The sequence below is a fragment of the Eptesicus fuscus genome, chromosome 10 (assembly GCF_027574615.1).
Source record: "Eptesicus fuscus isolate TK198812 chromosome 10, DD_ASM_mEF_20220401, whole genome shotgun sequence".
NCBI lineage: Eukaryota > Metazoa > Chordata > Mammalia > Chiroptera > Vespertilionidae > Eptesicus > Eptesicus fuscus.
In genome coordinates, this window is record NC_072482.1 from 36,504,426 (window position 1) to 36,523,124 (window position 18,699).

Here is an 18,699-nt window from a genome sequence, read left to right on the forward strand (position 1 = left end):
CCCCCAACTGCCCTCCCCTGCCATCCCGATTGCCCCTAACTGCCCTCCCCTGCCAGCCTGATCACACCCAACTGCCCTCCCCTGTAGGCCTGGTTGCCCCTAACTGTCCTCCCCTGCAGGCCTGGTTGCCACAACTGCCCTCCCCTGCTGGCCGAGTCACCCCTAACTTCCTTCCCTTGCCAGCCTGGTCACCCCTAACTGCCCTCCCCTGCAGGGCTGGTCCCCACATCTGCTCTCCCCTGCAGGCCTGATTGCCCCTAACTGCCCTCCTCTGCTGTCCCAGTCTCCCCTAACTGCCCTCCCTTGCAGGCCTGGTCCCTCCCAACTGCTCTCCCCTGCTGGCCTGTTTGCCCACAACTGCCCTCCCCTGCTGGCCATCTTGTAGTGGCCATCTTTTGTCCACATGGGGGCGGCTATCTTGTGTGTTGGAGTGATAGTCAATTTGCATATTACCTCTTATTATATAGGGCACTGACTCTGTGACTTACTAGCTGTGTAACTTGGAAGCACTTGGCCTCTCTGTGCCTGAGTTTCCTCACCTGTGAAATGGAGGATAGTAGTGCCCCTCCTACAGGATTCCTGTGATTCTAAATGAGTTACTGCATGTGCAGGCCTTAAAGCAGTGTTGGGCACAGTGTAAGTGCTCCATAAGAACTCCTTCACCTGATTATCCATACACTCACTTCCTGGCATCGCTGTTCCTTTCTAATACACTGGTCTTTAGTACTGCTGTCCACAGATGGATTGTGTATGTCCTGAAGTCTTCCTGTGCTTTGCTGTAGGGCTCATCTCGAGCTCGTCTGCTATTTCATACTGAAGGGCCCTTCTCTTCCTTCTTTGTTTGTTGGACTCCTACTTTTCCTTTAAGGGCCAGCTTCTAAGCTTTCTCTCCTTCTCTCCTAAGCTTTCTCAGATCCTATGTTCAGAGTTCATTCATTGCTTCCTCCTGTTCCTCTAGCGTGGCTCATAACTCTATTACATTTACGGGCCCACCATATTCACCAGGTGCCTACTATGTTTCAGGTCCAGTATAGTATTGGTGGTAAATTAGATGAACAAATATCATGAAACTTGTGTTGTAGTGCTTGCACAGTAATCCTATATAATAAAAGGCTAATATGCAAATCGACCAAATGACAGAACAACTAGTCGCTATGATGCACTAGGGGGCAGATGCTCGATGCAGGAGCTGCCCCCTGGTGGTCAGTGTGCTCCCACAGGAGAGTGCTCCTCAGCCAGAAGCCAGGTGCATGGCTGGGAGTGCAGCGGCAGTGGTGGTAGCCTCTCTGGTCTCCATGGCAGCACTAAGAATGTCCGACTGATGGCTTGGGCCCACTCCCCGCGAGCCTTCCTGTGAGAGGGTGCAGGCCGGGCTGAGGGACCACCCTGAGTGCCTCTAGTTTTTTATAAATACAGGAATTTACCTCTTTAGGCTGTAAACATCTTTGTATTTGCAAGCACCACGTTTAGACCACAAATACCTCAGTATTTTAATCCTGTGTTATCCTAAGCCACCTTGGTGCTTGCCTAGCACAATGTTTCATACACGTCCGATATGCAATACATATTCACTAAGTGAATTAATGAAAAAGTCCTGTGGAAATAGTAATGGGTCTTTTATAATATTTAAATTAGATTCATTTAAAAAAACATTAGATCATGAAAAATAGCTTCATATGTCTATTCACCTATATTATTGCAACCTCCTGTTGAAATTTGTACTCCCTTCTATAGTGTCTAATTTCAGAGGTTTTGGACACAGCCATCTTATTAAAGATAATATCCTAACTGAAAAGACAAAAAACTCCTTTGTGAAAGAAAATCAAAAGAACAGAAAAAAGTTGATGATTTAGGCATAAAGTATATTTTAGTCAAGTCATCATTCCCAGAATCTTTCACTCTGTCCAAGAGCAAATAAATAATAAATGGAACCAATTAAAAACATGGGCATCAATGAGAGAAAATATTAATATTGCCTGGCCTTTTAGGATGAGAAGCCCTCCACTTCCTGGTCCCTCCATTATTGTACTTGATTGGCAAAACCATAAGCATGGTTAAATCCAACCCTCTGCCTACTCCACACCTGCACTCTTGCAGCTGAACAAGGCTGGAGAAAAAACAACCAATAGGACTCACTTTAAATTTATGGTCCTCAAATTATATTACACTACATTTCCCTGGTCCACTGAGTTTCAAACTCTCTTGGAGAACTGCACACAAATTTTCTCAGATTTCCTGCCTTTCTTGCCAATTCTCACTCTCAGCTGATGACCTTGCTTCACATTTTATTGAGAACAAGAGGAGCTTGAAGAGAACTTTATGAATTTCCAGCACTGCATCTGCTCACTGGCTGCATTCGTGCTGAAATGCTCTGCTTTCCCTCCTGTGACTGCGTGAGGAGTTTTCCCTTCTATTTAATTTTTTAAAATTGATTTTAGAGAGGAAGGGAGAGGGAGATAGAAACATCAATGGTGAGAGAGACTCATTGATCAACTGCCCCCTGCACGCACCTCACTAGGGATCAATCCAGCAACCCAGGAATGTGCCCTTGACCTGAATAGAACCCAGGACCTTTCAGTCCACAGGCCAATGCTCTACCCACTGATTCTCCCTTGATAGCACTTCCCCTCCAGCTACTGACCAATTTTTCTATTTACCCAGCAAAACTTTTTGTCTTTATCTCCTTTCCTTAAAAAAAAAAAATAAAAAATCAAGCTCCCATATGTGTGAGGATTCCTCTGCTACCACAGGCAAAGAGCTACCAACATTGCGTCCCTTCATTCTCTCTTCATGTGATGTTTCACCAGAAGGTGTCGCTATCTAACACATAATGTACTGAACACTTGATGTTGGAAAATACAGGTAACTCCATTAATCACTTTGAGATTGGAATTGTACATGTTGAGTATTGACAGTTATTGATGGAGTTGGTGGTGAGGGTGGTGATTTTGCAGCAAAAAAGACATTTGAGGAAGGGCTGAGATTTAGCATGGTGGGATGGACTCCCATTGGGCTAGGAGGTTCTCATGAAAGGCCTCGCAGATGAAAAATATTTAGGTGGGCAGGAAGAGGACAACATGTCCACCGGCAGGTCAACTTGCGGCAAGCTAAGGAAAGTGGTTGACACTGAAGATTTAAGAATTTAAATTAAATTTCTTTAGCCACTCTATCCTGGAGATGACCCAGATCCTGCAACCCAGTATTGCTATGACAAGTTTGGAAATTTCCAGATATATAGAAAGGGAAATTAATGAAACAACAGCTAGATTAAAAAATTAAATACATACAAAAAAAAAAACACCAACAAAACAAAAAAACCTAAATACAAACATTACTTTATTCTGAGAACAAGTGAAATCTGGCCAAGGGTGGAGTGGCAGGTGTAGAAGACTGGGCCTTTGACCCTTCAGTCATTGTTTTAAAGTTAGATTGCCTAAGCATTGCCTAAGGGTGTCTACTAGCTAAAGTGAAGGCTAGCCCTTCATTCAAAAGTTATGTTTTCTACTTCAGGTTCTAGGCTGGCGGCCGCCTGGCCTTGGTGTGGACTGATATTCTGGAGCCTTCACAGGCCTCGCCATCTCCCTGCCATATCACTAAAGAATATATTTTCATCCTTTTTGCATCAAAGTTAGCTTCCAGTCATAGGCTGCTTACAAAGTTTCCACTTCAAAGCTCAGCCTTGCCCATGAATTAGTTTCTTTCTTGATTAGGTATTAAAGTGGATCCCTCCTAAACTCTTTGGACCACTCCTCACCAAACTGTTTCTTCCAGAGGAGTGTTTTCTAGCCATTGAGCTTTGCAGGCTTACAATATAGGATTATTGTATACATAAAGTGACAATTACAGACAACAGGAAACTGAGAACAGGGCTTTCCCAGAAGCACTGTTATGAAAGCAACGGCCACTGGTATAAGTACTTAGCAAACCCATTATTTTTTTCCCCAAGGGAAAAGGCTGTAATGGCTTAATGAACAAATTAACAGTAGAGACAAAGGTTACTGGAATTCCTACAAGACAAAAATCTCCATTTGGAAAACACAACTCTGTAGAGAGAATATGGATAACATTTCAGGGCCTAATTAATGAATGAAAGTTTTAAAAAATAATAATTGAATCCTGCATAAACTTCCCCACCTTACCAAAAAACAGCAAGGGCTTGTGGCCTGTATGCAAATGCTCAGCTTGTTTGTGATCTGTTGTATCTGGTCTGCCCCCACATTAGTAGAAATGCTCAATCACAGAAAAATGTTCTCACAGAGCAAGGGCAACTAAATGGGCGTCATGCTGAACATATCTGAACATGCCTCAAAAATCCTGCAGAGATACTGAATGCCTGGTGTAATGCTGTTCCAGAACATTCTATGGATTTCAAGCCCACCGTTTTCTGCACAAACATAGGCGTTTCCATACCTTGTTTTCCCATCTCTCTTCCTACATACAGTGCCCAATAAACCTCCACAGTGTCCACCCTGTGAAGTGTGCTGGAGTAAGTGATAGAAAAGAGGATTATAGAAATGAAGGAGACTCCCAGTGGTTTTCTTTAATGACATATGAAGAGAATACTCTCTCACAATCGTCAGACTGATGAGCAATGATGCCAGGGGGATGCTGCACACGGCCCTCTCTGAAGCTTTGGAAACTTGGGTACCATTGCCGCTTTCCTCACCCCCCAAACTGGTATCTGTTCAGCAACACCCCTCTCTAATGAGGGTTAAAATTGGTGTTCCCTTCTCTCACAGATTAGAGCAGTTGCATTATCTTCCTTCTCATTGAAAAAACCAGATTTAGCCATTAAACTTGATATATCAGAAAGGAAAGGGTTAAAACCTTGGAAAACCATTACAAGAAATAAACCATTACAAGTTGCTAACTCCTATTTTCTGTTCTCTATACATATGTATTAAGTCCCTCTTCTACCTCACTGCACTAAAAAAAAAAAAAAAAAAAAAAAGAAAAAAAAAAAGAAAGAAAGAAAGAAAAAGAAAAGAAAAAAAAAAAAGGAAGAATCAAATTTAAATACGAGTTGCTGAGAAATTTTGCTGATGGCATATGCAGCTTGGTGAGTGGGTAGGAACAACACTGAAGTTCAAGGGAGAAGTAGAAAAGTGAAAGGAGGTTGTCTCCTCTGTGTCCAGAGGGAGTGGCCCTCTGAGAGTGGGGAGTGGTGAGCTCTCCATGACTGGTAAGTGTCAGGGCATGGAGAGGCAGGAGGTCAGCAGGGCCTCATTTTTACCTGGACCCAGAACAGAAATGGGTGCTGACCTCCACCCTGTTTGTGGGGCCGCGAGAGGAGGGCATATGGAGACGGGGAGTAGGGAGGAGTGTTCTCAAAGATGAATGGCCTCTCTCTGTCCTGGGAAATCAGTGAAACACAACGGAGGTACTTGTCATGGGGTGGCTTGAAGGTCTCATCCAAGGTCATAATGCAGCCTCTTGGCTGAAGTCCACTCAGAGCCAAATGCCAGTTCCAGAGGCGCTGTTCCTCCTGCAATTCCATAGCCATAGGAATATTGACTCTCAAGGGCCCTCCGGGTATGTGGTGTTGTGTCCAAGGCTGTGAGAAACCACCGGATCAACACTGTTGCTTCTTCATGGAGTGCTAAATTTGCGTGAGAATTTTAGCAGAAAGTTTAAAATGTTAAGGATTGTAAATGCTTTTCACATGAATACATACACAAGATCAGCAAAATCCTTTCTCCTCTAAATACGCTAGTCTGGAAAGTTAGAGGAGCAGGGTATTTCTATAAGCTATGATTAACTGTAAAGCATATTGCTTTGGAAAAAAATGGTGAGCGGAGTTGGTTTAGTGCTGAGGTCAGGTTGAAGAAGACAGGATGTGAAACAGAGTGAGAACAATTATGTTCAAGTTGCTGGCCAGCTTAGCGAAGGCTCGTTTTCAGGAGTTGACAAAGAGAAACCAGTGCTTCCTCCAGCAGCTGGACATTTTAGCACCCTGCAGATCACCCTGACGGGGCAGCTATTGCCTCTGTATACATGTAGGACCAACCCCATTTAGCCACTTTTCATCATTTCATCCTTACATTGACTTAAATTCTACTAACCTTTTTCATTGCTTCTGCTTCTCAATTTTTAACCCATCATGTGTGTGTGTTGTTTTTTTTTTTTTTTTTTGGCACCATCTCCTTAGATTTCAAAATGTGGAGCTTAAATAAATACATAGTGATGGGGAAGAGATTCAGAATGGAATTTTACAAGTAAATCAGAGATATGTGGATTGTGAGTTGCAATTGTACCTCACAAATGTATGGGATATTATCATTTTCAGAGCATTTTTATAGCTTGGCTTGACACAATAGTGGGATGATATGAAAACCAAAGGGTTATGCTGGAACAGTACCAGGTCACTCACAGCCGGAGGCAGATTCAGTCCATGATCTGTTTGGAAATGTGTGGGGAAACAAGTAGCAGGAATTCAGAGACCTCCCAAGAGCCTATAAAAAATTTCCCTAAACTCAGGAAGAAGCTAACTTCAGAGGCGGGGGTGCGCTAAGGAAATATCAGGGAACAGGAATGAGGATTTGCTTATGGGAGACATGAATGATATGTGCCACTTGCCTTCTGGTTCCAGCTGTGCCGGGGTGCTGGAACATGGGGTATCTCTCCCTGTAATTCCCAGGAGTGCTATATATTTGGAGCATATTTATCTTGTTAAATTCTTACCATATTTGAAATACTCATATCCCAAGCAGGTGTAATTTAACTCAGCATCTTTACTTTTTGAATATTTTTTTTTTTTTGCCCATGGTTCTAACATTATAAACCATGCAATACACTACTTTGTAGCTCTCATGTAAACCTGATCCTGGAATATTTTGGGAGTTCTGAGTAAAGAGAATTATATATATAGCATTGGTGCAATATAGCCACAAAACAATGATATTTTAACTACTTAAGGAGAGCAGATTAAACAGGAACAGCTGCAAACCTCTACCTGCTGAACCTTCAGATGCATAAGGACCTATCACAGTTCATGTAGAGAAGAAAAACTTCATTTTGAGGACCTGAGCCTTCTGCCTCCTAAGCCACTTTCTGAACTTGGGCAAATAATCTCCATATGCTTTACGTTTCTAACCTAAAAAGAGTATAATAATAATTCTGACACTGTAGTTTTTCACTAATGTTTTCATGGTATATAATTTTGCTTCTTTTTAAAGATTAATGAGAAAATAGATGTCTAGAGTTTTGTGGAAGGTCTTGCACATTAGTAGCTGTTAGTATGATTTGGTACCTTTTTATTTATTGTGAAATTTGCAAATAAGAGAAAAATAGGATTGCCTGCTTTAGCAAATAAAGTATAGAACCCCCAATTAAATTTGAATTTCTGATCAACAACTAATACTTCTTTTAGTATAAGTATGTCCTGTGCAATGTTTGGGGCACATTGAAAACAAATGAACAAAGTGCTACTGTTAAAAGACAAAGATTGTCAGACTGCATTAAAAGAAAAACCCACTGTTCTGTTGGACACATCTAAATGAAAAGATATATAGAAGGTGACATTAAAAGGCTGGAAAAAGTTATAATATGCAAATAAAAATACTAATCAAAGGGAAGTTGGTATAACTATATAGTATCAATATAAAGTCAAAGTGCTGCTAGTAAATGTTTAATAACCAACTCTTGAAGATGGATGAGAGAGCCTGTTTTGCAGCATTTGCCAATTTCCACGTGTTAATATTCCTCCATGGCTGATTTTAAGCCATTAATGTGATGAAAACACAAGAGGATGTCACGAATAATATTTTGTTAATAAATGTAAAATTTTATATGACATTTATATGAATAAATTCTAGAAATATATAACTTACAAAAACTAATAGAAAAGATAGAAAGCTTAATTATTTTTATATCCTTTAAAATTTTCAGTTAGTAGTCAAATGTCTTTCCATAAATATAACTCTCTAGCCTCACCATAGAGTTCTATCAAACATTAAGGGAAAAATGAATTCCGTTTTTATATGAAATCTTACAAAACCTGACAAGGAAACTATGGGAAAAAATATCATGCTTCAATCTCACTTAGGAATTTGAATTCAGCAATTTGAAATAAGATGTTAGCAAATGAAATCCAGCAGTGTGTGAAAAAGGTCATGACCAAAATGGATTTATGTGAGGAATATAGGGTTGGTTTAATATTTGAAAATTAATTAAGGTAATTTATCACATTGATGAATTAAAATGGAAAAACCATTTGGCAATCTCAATAGTTATAGAACTATCCAATACATTTTTATATTTATTCATGATTAAAAATCTTAGGAAGAGAGAATAACTTAAAAAAATGACATAAGGTATTTACAAAAAGTGAAACAAACCCAGATCTAAAACAAGCATCATACTTACTGGTGAATTAGAAAAGCATTCCCTTCAAGATCAGTATCAAGTTAAGGATGCAATTAATATTGTTCAGCAAAGGTATGGGATTTAAATACAATTACTTTTCTATATGGAAAAGGTAATAAGAATGCCCATTTACATGATCACAATTAATACAACGGAGCTAGAGTCAAGTCCAAGATGTGGAAGCCCTTTTAAATTAATTATGCAGCTTTATTATTAAGGTACTAATGAAAAGAAAGATATTCCATGTTCTTAGGTAGAAAGACAACATTATAAAGGTATCAATTCTCCCCAAATTGATCTATAGATTCAACACAATACTAAGCCAACCTCACTAAGGTGTTTTGTGGAACTTGGTGAACTAATCTTAGAATGTATTATGGAAGAGTGGAGGGTCAAGAATAGCTTAGATGCTTCTCAGAAAGAGAACAGAGCCAGGGAAACATGGTTGCAAGATAACATGATTATTATAAATCTATAATAATTAAAGCAGCGTGGCATTGGCTCAGGGACAACAAAGTGGACACACCCATGCTCATGACAAAAGAAGTATCACAGAGCAGAGACAAAAGGAGAAACTATCCAATGAATGGTGCTAAAACAATTGGTAATCCACATTAAAAAATTGTTTTCCTACTCCACATACACATGCACATACAGTAAATACTAATGGCTTAAATATGAAAGGCAAACTATATAACTATTATAAGACAATATATTTTCATGTCTTGAAATAGGAAAGGATTTTTATAGTAAGACAAAAAAAATCCCACAAAACATGAGGTTAAAGGCTAAGTTCAACTACATTAAAATTAAGAATGTTCATCAGAGGTGACCATTGAGAGACAAAACGATAAGCTACAAAGTTGGAGACGATATTTGCAAGGTTTGCAAGAACTGCAAAAGAATTGACATCCACAACTTTTATCTAACTATTCTAAATCAATAAGAGAAGACATACATCACAATGTAAAAGAGGCAAGATACTTGTTTAAGCATTTCTTAGAAGAGGAAACAAAAAGGACCCAAAATATATGAAAAGATATTCAACTTCATTATTAATCAGAGAAATTAAAACCATAATGAGATATGATTATATACCCCCTGAAAACTGGCAAAATGAATAAATAAGTGAATAAATATGTAAATAAATAAACATATAAATAAAGTCAGGCAATACCAAGTGTGGATGAAGATTTGGAACAAAAGGAACTCTCACTTGAAATGGCAAAAAACTCTGAGGAAAACAGTTTGATACCATCTGGTAAAGTTGGAAACATGTAAACCTTATGACACTCTGTTTCTCTCCTATATAATAGAGAGAGAAAGAGAGAGAGAGAGAGAGATAGATAGATAGATAGAGAGAGAGAGAGAGAGAGAGAGAGAGAGAGAGAGAGAGAGAGAGAGAGAGAGAGAGAGACCTAGACGTTGGAGAAACTCCTGCCTGGTGTGCGCACCAGAGTACACATACAAGGGTGAAGTCCACCAACAGAAGAATGACCAAGTGGTTGTGTATCTGTACTAGGCCCTCTGAGCCTCACCTCTTTTAGACTAGCTCTTCATATGCTCTGACCTGCTACAGGAGACATAGGCCCACAGCTCCTTGCCTCATGGGTTTGTCATGGTACTTGTTTTCTCTCGCCCCAGAATTTTCTGTGGCTGCAGAGATGTGAGAAGCATCAGGCCCCACCTCCTGTCCATAGCTGAGTACACTGGAAGTATAGGAAAGTTACTGTCCTGCGAGGCAAACCTTTGAAGAGATCTCTTGTAAATTCTTCACCATTTACCCCCAGGTTCTCGCCCTCATGGACTGTCTGGAGGTCCTGTAGTCCTGTAGACCGGCAATTGGTTACACTTGATACAAAGTGGTGACCAGTTGGTAAGGCATCTTTACGTTGGTTCTCACTTGTTCACTGCCTCACTCCTCATTTTCTTCTCCTTCTGGTTCCCTGAAAATGCACTCCCTAATGAAGAGTACCAGGTAAGCTTATGTCTCAGGGTCTGCTATATGTAACAACGTGGATGAATCTTAAAACATAATGCTGAGCCAAAGAACTAAGTCATAAGAGGACACACACAGCATGGTATTGTTTATGTAGATATCACAAAGAAAACAGAAATACATTATTTAAAGAATACATCTGTAGGTGGAGATGCTAATGGCAAACAAGGACCTGGTTAACATCACGTTCATGACAGTGGCTACCGCTGGCACAGAGCAAAGGGAAAGAGATCCTGGCAGAGCAGACGGGAGATTTTAAGATACTATTGATGTTTTATTATTTATCTGGGAAGTGAGCATGTTATTGTTGTTTTATAAATACCACAGGTATGTTTTGTACACTCTTGATGTATATTTCCCAAGTAAGATTTATAGAAAGGATGAGTATCCCATGGCAGAGATTCAAGCAGTAAGGCTGGAAAAGATGGTAGCGGCCAGATTTATACCAGCAAGAACCTTCCAATGAAATTATGGGACTTCATTCCAAAGGCATCAGGAAGCTTTGGAAGTTCTTTTCTTTCATTTTTTTTTTTTTTTTTTTCAAGAGGAGGAATATGGTGTAGAGTGGATAACAAAATTAGTTAAAGCTAGAGAAATACAAAGATATTTATGAGATAGTATTGACAGGATTTGCCACTGACTGACTATTCTCACAGGTTTAGGAAATGGAGAAGCCAGAGGCCAGAACCTGAGAGAAGGCTGTTATAATAGGACCCCAGGAAGCGGGGATGAAAAGGTGAAGCTCAGCTAAGGACACGTTTGTGTCCTAAATTTGACAATGCAGTTGTGCTGAAACAGGTCCACATTGGCGTCAGCTCCTGAGAGCTGATTGTGCACGCTAGATGGTGTCATGTTGGCAGCTTGAAATTGGCTATGGCAGAACTAGTTATTTGCATTGTGGATATTGGCAAACAGTGTGGTTAGGATTTTTACTCCAGGGAGCGATGGTTGCTAAATATTAATCAGCACACCATTTGATAGGATTTGGTAACAAATTAGATATGAAGAGGAGGAAGATGTTTTAGATAATACCCACATTCCTGACTTCAGAGCTAAAAGCTGACAGCATGAAATGAGACAGAATGCAAGAAGCAGAGTGGTCTGGGCCAGAAGGAGGTGCTGATGATATTATGGAGAATATGTTAGAGGTGGTCTCTGTCCTCATTAAGCATTTGACTTTTAACAGTGTGCATCAGAGCATTCTGTGTAGCTTTTTCAAAATACATATTCCTGTAACCTATCTATGCCCTAATATAATCAGTGCTGTTTTATGTAAAATTGTTTAAAAAAATGAGACAATATAATGAAGAGAATGATTATACAAATCATTCTATGAGCCCTATTAAATAATGAGACCCCTCCCTTCAGACTAGAAATAGATTTATGATATAATTTAGTAAAAAGGAGAGATTAAAATAAATCCCCTGTTGGCCCATCATATAATGACCCATATATCATATCTTTACAGAAGAGCAATAGATCATGCTTCTCAAACCTGCCCGAATAGTAGAATCACCTGGATGGCTTTAATAATGATCCCATCCCAGACACATTAAATCAGAATCTTTATTGCAGGAGCTCCAGCAGTGGTGTTTGCACCAGTGTTGAGAAATGTTCCATGAAGTCTTTAGGCTGGGAAAAGTAAGTCCATGGAAAAGAAGACTGGCAGAGGAAGGTCTTGGGGGGATTGGCTGTAAAAGGAGTTAAAGTCCTAGGTAGATAGAAACAACAGTAGCAAAAATGTGAAATCTTTTTATTCTCTCTGAAACAAGAAAGAATGAGAAGTGTTTGGATAAAGATTCAGAGAAACCTTGAAGTGGAAAGAAGAGATGTCAAATTAAGTCACATGCCTTCAATCTTCTCAGTATGTAGGAGGCAGTGGTAATAGTAATGGTGGTAGTCATCATAGTCATCTTAGGAGCTAGTGTTTATTGAGAATTTGTGTGGAAGATACCTCATTAATAGCTTCATAAACATTAGTTCACTTATCTTCCTTACTGCTCTATGGGGCAGACACTGCTATTATTATTCCCATTTTATAGACGAGAAACCACAAGAGGAGATAGATATGAGACTGAGCAATTTTCCAAGGCCACATAAGTGACAGAACTATTCTGTGCAGCTGTGTTCTGTGTTGAATGCAGTCCTATGCAAACCTTAAAGTTTTTACTCTTAACTGTACTGTTATGTGAATGAGGGAGAATCGGGCTGCAGACTTGAGGAGAGAGGGAAGGTTTGGAAATCAGACTGGGAGACTAAGTCAGGGCATCACTGTGGAATGACTTGGAGGGCTCGATTAAGCTTATAGACATAAATTTTTTTTCATGGAAGCACTCTGTTTATTTGAGATTCTCTAATACCACTTGGCAGCTCAGGAATGGGAGTGAAAAAAGTGAAGGCTAAGTTTACCCAGAGCAGAATAACCAAGCAAAGGGGGCAGAAAGTTAAGGGCCAAGTTTCTATTGTAGTAACAAGAAGACTGTTGAATAAGGCTCAGGAGAGGACCCTAGAAGCTGGGATTAATGTGTAGGACACTGATATTTGGGTGGGCTGAAGAACTGGAGAAACTAGAAGAGGCTGAGGGACTGGTGTGTCTTGATGAGAATACAATCAGATCCTCTGGAAGGAAGGAAGGAAGAGAAATTATTAGAAAGGGGTGTTTCAGAGTTGTATATCTCGAGTCTGAAAATATTGCCAACTTGGAGATAAAATTTCAGTGTTTGATAGGAAGGTATTTTTGGTTCAGAAGAGGCTTTCCCACTGTGTCAGATCACATCCATCAGGCTAGGTACTTCCTTTAGATACAGAACGCAATCTTAAATAAGCCACTTGTTACTAAACTTAGACTTTTAAGGTGGGCATTTAAAGTGACACAATGAATAAACGACTCCACTTCTTTGATGAGTTTCAAGTGTCATACTTCTTTCTTAATGAGTAATAGAACTCCTAAATTTGGTGCTTCCATTTTTTATAGTAGAGCTGAATAATATGGGCAAATATCCTGAGACCAGTCATGTGTATAAATGTTAGAAATGGTCCAGAATCAGCGATCATCTAGTGTTGTTAGCAGAGGAATGTTGGCTTTTGAGTTGATAGTAAAAACCATTGTTAATTGCACTCACCATATGATATTGGCCTAATTAATTGACTAAGTGGATATTGGATAGGACTAGATACAGCTTAAATCTCAGTTTTGGTTCTAACCTTCTCACCTCAAATGATTCTCTGCCTTAGGTTCCTGACTAGACATGAGCTGGGTCAGTGAAGCAGCAAAATCTTAGAAAGTGAGATTAATTAAAATATGCTTGAGCTTTTATAAGAAAAGTATCAATATGATTGCTATCTGCAAAGTATTATGATCAGGTCTGAACTAACTACAGTGGGTTAATAATAGTGCCCTTGGGTTTTATAGTAGGGCTTAATTAAGTGTAACTTTTGTCTGTCATAAATTCATCAGGAACCTTAAGACAGACAAATTAGCCCTACATATGTTATTTTCTATATGAAGTTAAAGTATTTCTGAAGTGGAAATTTTCATTAATTTTGAGGTCTTGACTTTTCTCCACAAAATTTCATTTGGTTTAGTTTCTTTTAACCCTTTTCCCGGGACAGCAATAATGAAAATAGATGTTGGCTGAGGTGGACGAGGGGACTAGAGATGGTTGAATGAAGAAAACCAAGTTGGAAGGAATTAAGATGACTTTACAAAGGCACACAGAAAGACAATGTTTCCTCAAAAAATGACTGACTGTACATCTATATAATAAAGATGTAATATGCAAATGGTCGTGATGCCCTCCTGCGTAATGACCGATCAGCAGGAGGCTGCGTGCGCAGGAGGCTGCGTGCGCAGCAGGTGCAGGTGGGGGGGATGTGCAGTGTCGGGGACTTGCATGAGGCTTGTGTCCCCACCCCTGGCGCTGGCCCCAAGGACGTGAAGCTCACGTTTCCGGCCCCGGCGCTGGGCCCAGGGACATGAGGCTTGCGGAGGCCTACCTCTTTGGGGTGATGGATTGCGGGGCTCCTGCACTATGACAGGGCACAGGCCAGGCTGGGGGACTCCCCCCCCCCCCAAGTGCAAGAATTTTGTGCACTGGGCCACTAATATGCATAGAAGTTCTTTGGTTAATCTCTTCCCACTCACCCACCCACCCACCCCAGCCTTCCCTCTGAGATTTGACAGTCTGTTCCATGTTTCTATGTCTCTGAATCTATTTTGTTCATCAGTTTATTTTGTTCATTAGATTCCATATATGAGCGAGATCATGTGATACTTGTCTTTCTCTGACTGGCTTATTATTATGGTTACTACCATATACATACTGAATTATAATATAAACCTAGATACTATTGTGAAAAAGAAACTTTGTTGCCTGAGATTATTTTAAAACAACATAAAAATCTGTGAACATGATTGAGGCACTACAGGTATACAGGATCTGAGTTTCCAGAGAGGGTTAGCATGCAAATATAGTTGATATTTGAGGTGGCTGCATGCTCATGATTGACAGAAATGGCCAAGAAAGCAGTAGGTCATGTCATTGCTTCTTAATTAACTCACACATATAATAGTCCTTTAGTGTGATCAGTGAAAAAAGCATAGAGGGTCCACAAAGCAGCAATTGCTTCTTTATTTTTAAAGTAAGTATATAATCTAATAAATGGTTTGAAGTGTGCCACAAATTGGATGCAAAGTGTTTTTAATTTACACAGCTTTGATTTTAAGGACACCTTCTCAGATATAATTGAACAAAAATAACCTGCCTTGAACCTTTCAAATTACACTGTCTTGAGACTGTAACAGAGATTAAAAACATATATAGGAGCTGCAAAGTTAGTGTGACTTTCACTAGGCAGCTATCTCAGATATACAGATGAACCCCTGTTCTCTTCTAATGGAGCCACAATGAGGGAAATACCTTAGAGGAAATTTTATGAAAAGAGAATATATCCCAGTAGTATTAGCAAGAAATGGAGTGGCTTCAAATGCAAATTTCCTGACATTTCACAGCTACTAAAATAATTACCTACCTTGGTGAACTAATAATAACTTAGTTAAAGGTCTCATTTAGTATAACCAAATGTAATGCAAAAGGCACTTACTGTGATAAACACCATTTCCATTTTAGGGCTTGCTAAGGGTGGTTTTTCTCTCTGCCCTTTATCCCACACATCAGAATGTCACAAGTGATTACATGAAATTATTTATGTGAAATGGAAAGGTAAGAGGATAAAGCAGTGCTGTACACACCCAGTGCGACTGATATCCCCACTACGGAGCCTTGGTATCTCCATGAAGTAATTGTTCTTTGAAACTACTCAACTATCTTTGTTGCACTGAACAGTTTTATTTAATGAATGTTTTAAAATCAAAACCATTTCATTTTTATGTACCAGTAGAAAAACTACATTCAGAATCTAGAAAGCTTAAAGAAAGCCCTTTGAAACAAGGATTGAATCCCTTAGTATTCTGTATTGGGTACAGTAAGCACCCTGGGAATCAAATGGGGAGGATGGGGGGGAGCAGGGGAATCCCTTAAGGGCATAGGAACCCTTTTGAGAAGTAATTTGGCAATATGAATCAAATACCATAAAACTGTTTATATTGCTTTGATGCAGTAATTTTAACTTAGTGAATTTATGCTATCTTAAATACTGACAGAGGCTTATGCACCAAAATGTTCACTAGAATAATATTCATGACAACAAAACAATTAGAAACAACGATTTCTCTTTTGTTGAGTATTAACTGAAAGAAACATTATACTACCTATAACATGGTTCTTGTCAAAACTAGATAGCAATTCGGGAGATTCCTATGATGCACTAGAAGTACAAAAAGCCTGGTATAAAATTGTGTGCAACAGAACTGCAATCATGAAAATTAAGTAAGCATACGTAGACTGAGGAACCATATGAAGGTGCTGGCATACGCTGTGTTTGGATGAAAGCACTAAGGGTAATTTTTCACATCTTTTTTATTTTTAAAATAATTTATATTAAAAACCCCCAAATTCTTGAATTTTAACATCCAATTGTTATGCAAGGCAAGCTAGTTGTATTAAATTGAAATCTTCTCTCTCCTAAAACCATTTTCTATGTAAATACATTCATGATGGGTAATTACTCACAAATGGGAAACCAGTCTGGCTGAAGTAAATAAACTATAATTAATGTAGACCTCACTAATTGAAGATTAACAGAAATTCAGATTTGAGATTCTTACAGCATCAAAAGCCCCAAACAAGTAACAGGTTAGGATTTTTTATTTTATAGTTATAATACTTTGTTTCATAGAAATAGGTATACAACAAGTTGTAGTTTTTTGGTGGGCTTATGTTATTAAACTTTCTACATATAATTATGCAATTTGCAGTTCTTTGTAAGGAGTGATATGTAATATAAAAATAGAAAAAATAATGAAATTAGTTAACATAATTAAGTAAACAAACAAACAAAAAACCAAAGCTGATTTGCCTGGTCAAGTTTGTGAAACAGACAAATTGACTTGCTTAGCATATTAAGTTCAGAATACACTGAATACCACCATTTGTTTTTAATTAAAATATTTTTGCTAAATTAAACATTTATATGCAATTGACAATTGAAAGGGGAGGTAAGTAAACTTTTGCTTCCCCCACTATCATTTTTGTAGCAAAATATAAAGGGAATTTTTATATAACATTTTCCAGAAATTTTTTTCTCCCTACAAATGCAACCACTACAAATTACATGTAAAATAACTGACAGAATCAGTTATTTTGTGACTTATAAATTTGTACTTTTCTATGGACATTTTTAAATCAATGTTTCAACTAATATGTTAATTGTCCAAAACTATGTCATCCTTAAAGAAGAATTGAAAATTATTGATTACAAATGTCTTAAAAATATCACGTTTTAAAAATCAGGCTGATTCTTTTTTTAAAAAAAGTGAAGCTTTCTTCAAGTTTTAAAAAATACATTGTTTTTTAAAATATGCCTGTTTTGTAGTTTGCTTTAATTTTAGATTCATTTGAAGATTTGCCATAAGAACATTCAGTACCTAGTTTTTATATACATAAAACTTCAAAAACTACCAAGTTTCTGAATTGGTTGTAATCATAAACTCTGAAGCTAAAGCACATTTTCTATTTTCTAAGGGAAAGCAACTCATGATTTAACTATGAGAAGGTAAGAAATACACTTTTTGTCTGATCATAAATAAAAAAACAGTAATTATATTTTTTAGATTTTATTTGTCAATTTTAAGGAGTTGGATGTATTCATCTCTCCTATTTTGTTAGTTTAAATTGCAATTTAGGATTATGTAGCAAATATTTAATAAAGTAAAAAACCATTTTGGACAATCATTTAATCAATCAATCAATATTTACTTAGGGCCTATCATATACTAGCCCTCTGAGATACAGTGGTAAACTTGTTGATTTTGAATGTTTACTTCTGTAAATAGATTTTACAGGTAAGCAATTTAAAAATAAACAAATTTAAACAACATACCTTTGTTTCCTTGAACTTGGAGAAAAATCCAAATAACAAAAATAGCCCTTCTGGTTTCCAAATACATTCTTACTTTTGTGCATTGGTAAATCTGGTAACAATCATGGAAGGGCCCCAAATCTCATTAAAAAAGAAAAGGACAGAAATAGGGAAAAGAATTAAATGTTGATGCAAGTTGAGTGAGGATAACCTTCTTGGTTTACCTTCACGAGGGTGCAGATTTATGAAGAACATGAAGCAGTGTCTGTTTCTGAAGTAATCTGCTTATCTGCTTCTCAGGTGTAATCTCTGTTCAAGGGCCAGCTGGAGGAACCTTTATCTCATTAACCTTCCGGAAGAGCATCTGTCCGCCTAGCCCCAGGACCCCAAATGCCATTATAAACAAGTGTCCACAGACAGAAGGATAGCTTTTTTTCTTAGTTACTTACCTGTTACAGTGACACAGAGAGCCAGGGGACATCCTGCCAAATGCAGAAGAAGGCTGACAGTTGGGGTCAAATGTTTTCCAAAATGACACCCACTAGGAACATCCATTGAAAGAGCTTAGTTGCTGTCCCTGGAAGTATGAGGCTATTCAATATGTGTTAGTCTCCGGAGGCCGCAAGCCTCATAGAAATGTACTGCTTTGTAAATTGCTTTCTTTTTGGCATTACGTACAAATGACTCTTTTGGTTTAAGTCTGGTTTTAATTTTTAAAAATTTGTTACTTATGCACAGAGTAGAATCAAATAGTTCTACAAAATTTGTGAAAAATAATGCTGCCATACCTCCATTCAAAGGCAATCACTTTTTAATAAAGACATTTATTTATTTATATAATTTAAAGATTTTAAATT

The 18,699-nt window shown here is 38.4% G+C and overlaps 1 protein-coding gene across 1 annotated transcript in view; it reads right to left on the reverse strand.

Moving 5' to 3' along the window:
- IMPG1 (interphotoreceptor matrix proteoglycan 1) overlaps positions 1 to 17,930 on the reverse strand; it is a 114,157-nt gene extending 96,227 nt beyond the window's left edge. The window contains 1 exon segment of the mRNA XM_054722360.1: positions 17,864 to 17,930. Coding sequence (XP_054578335.1) covers positions 17,864 to 17,930 — 67 coding nt within the window.
- Between the last annotated feature and the right edge of the window lie 769 nt (positions 17,931 to 18,699).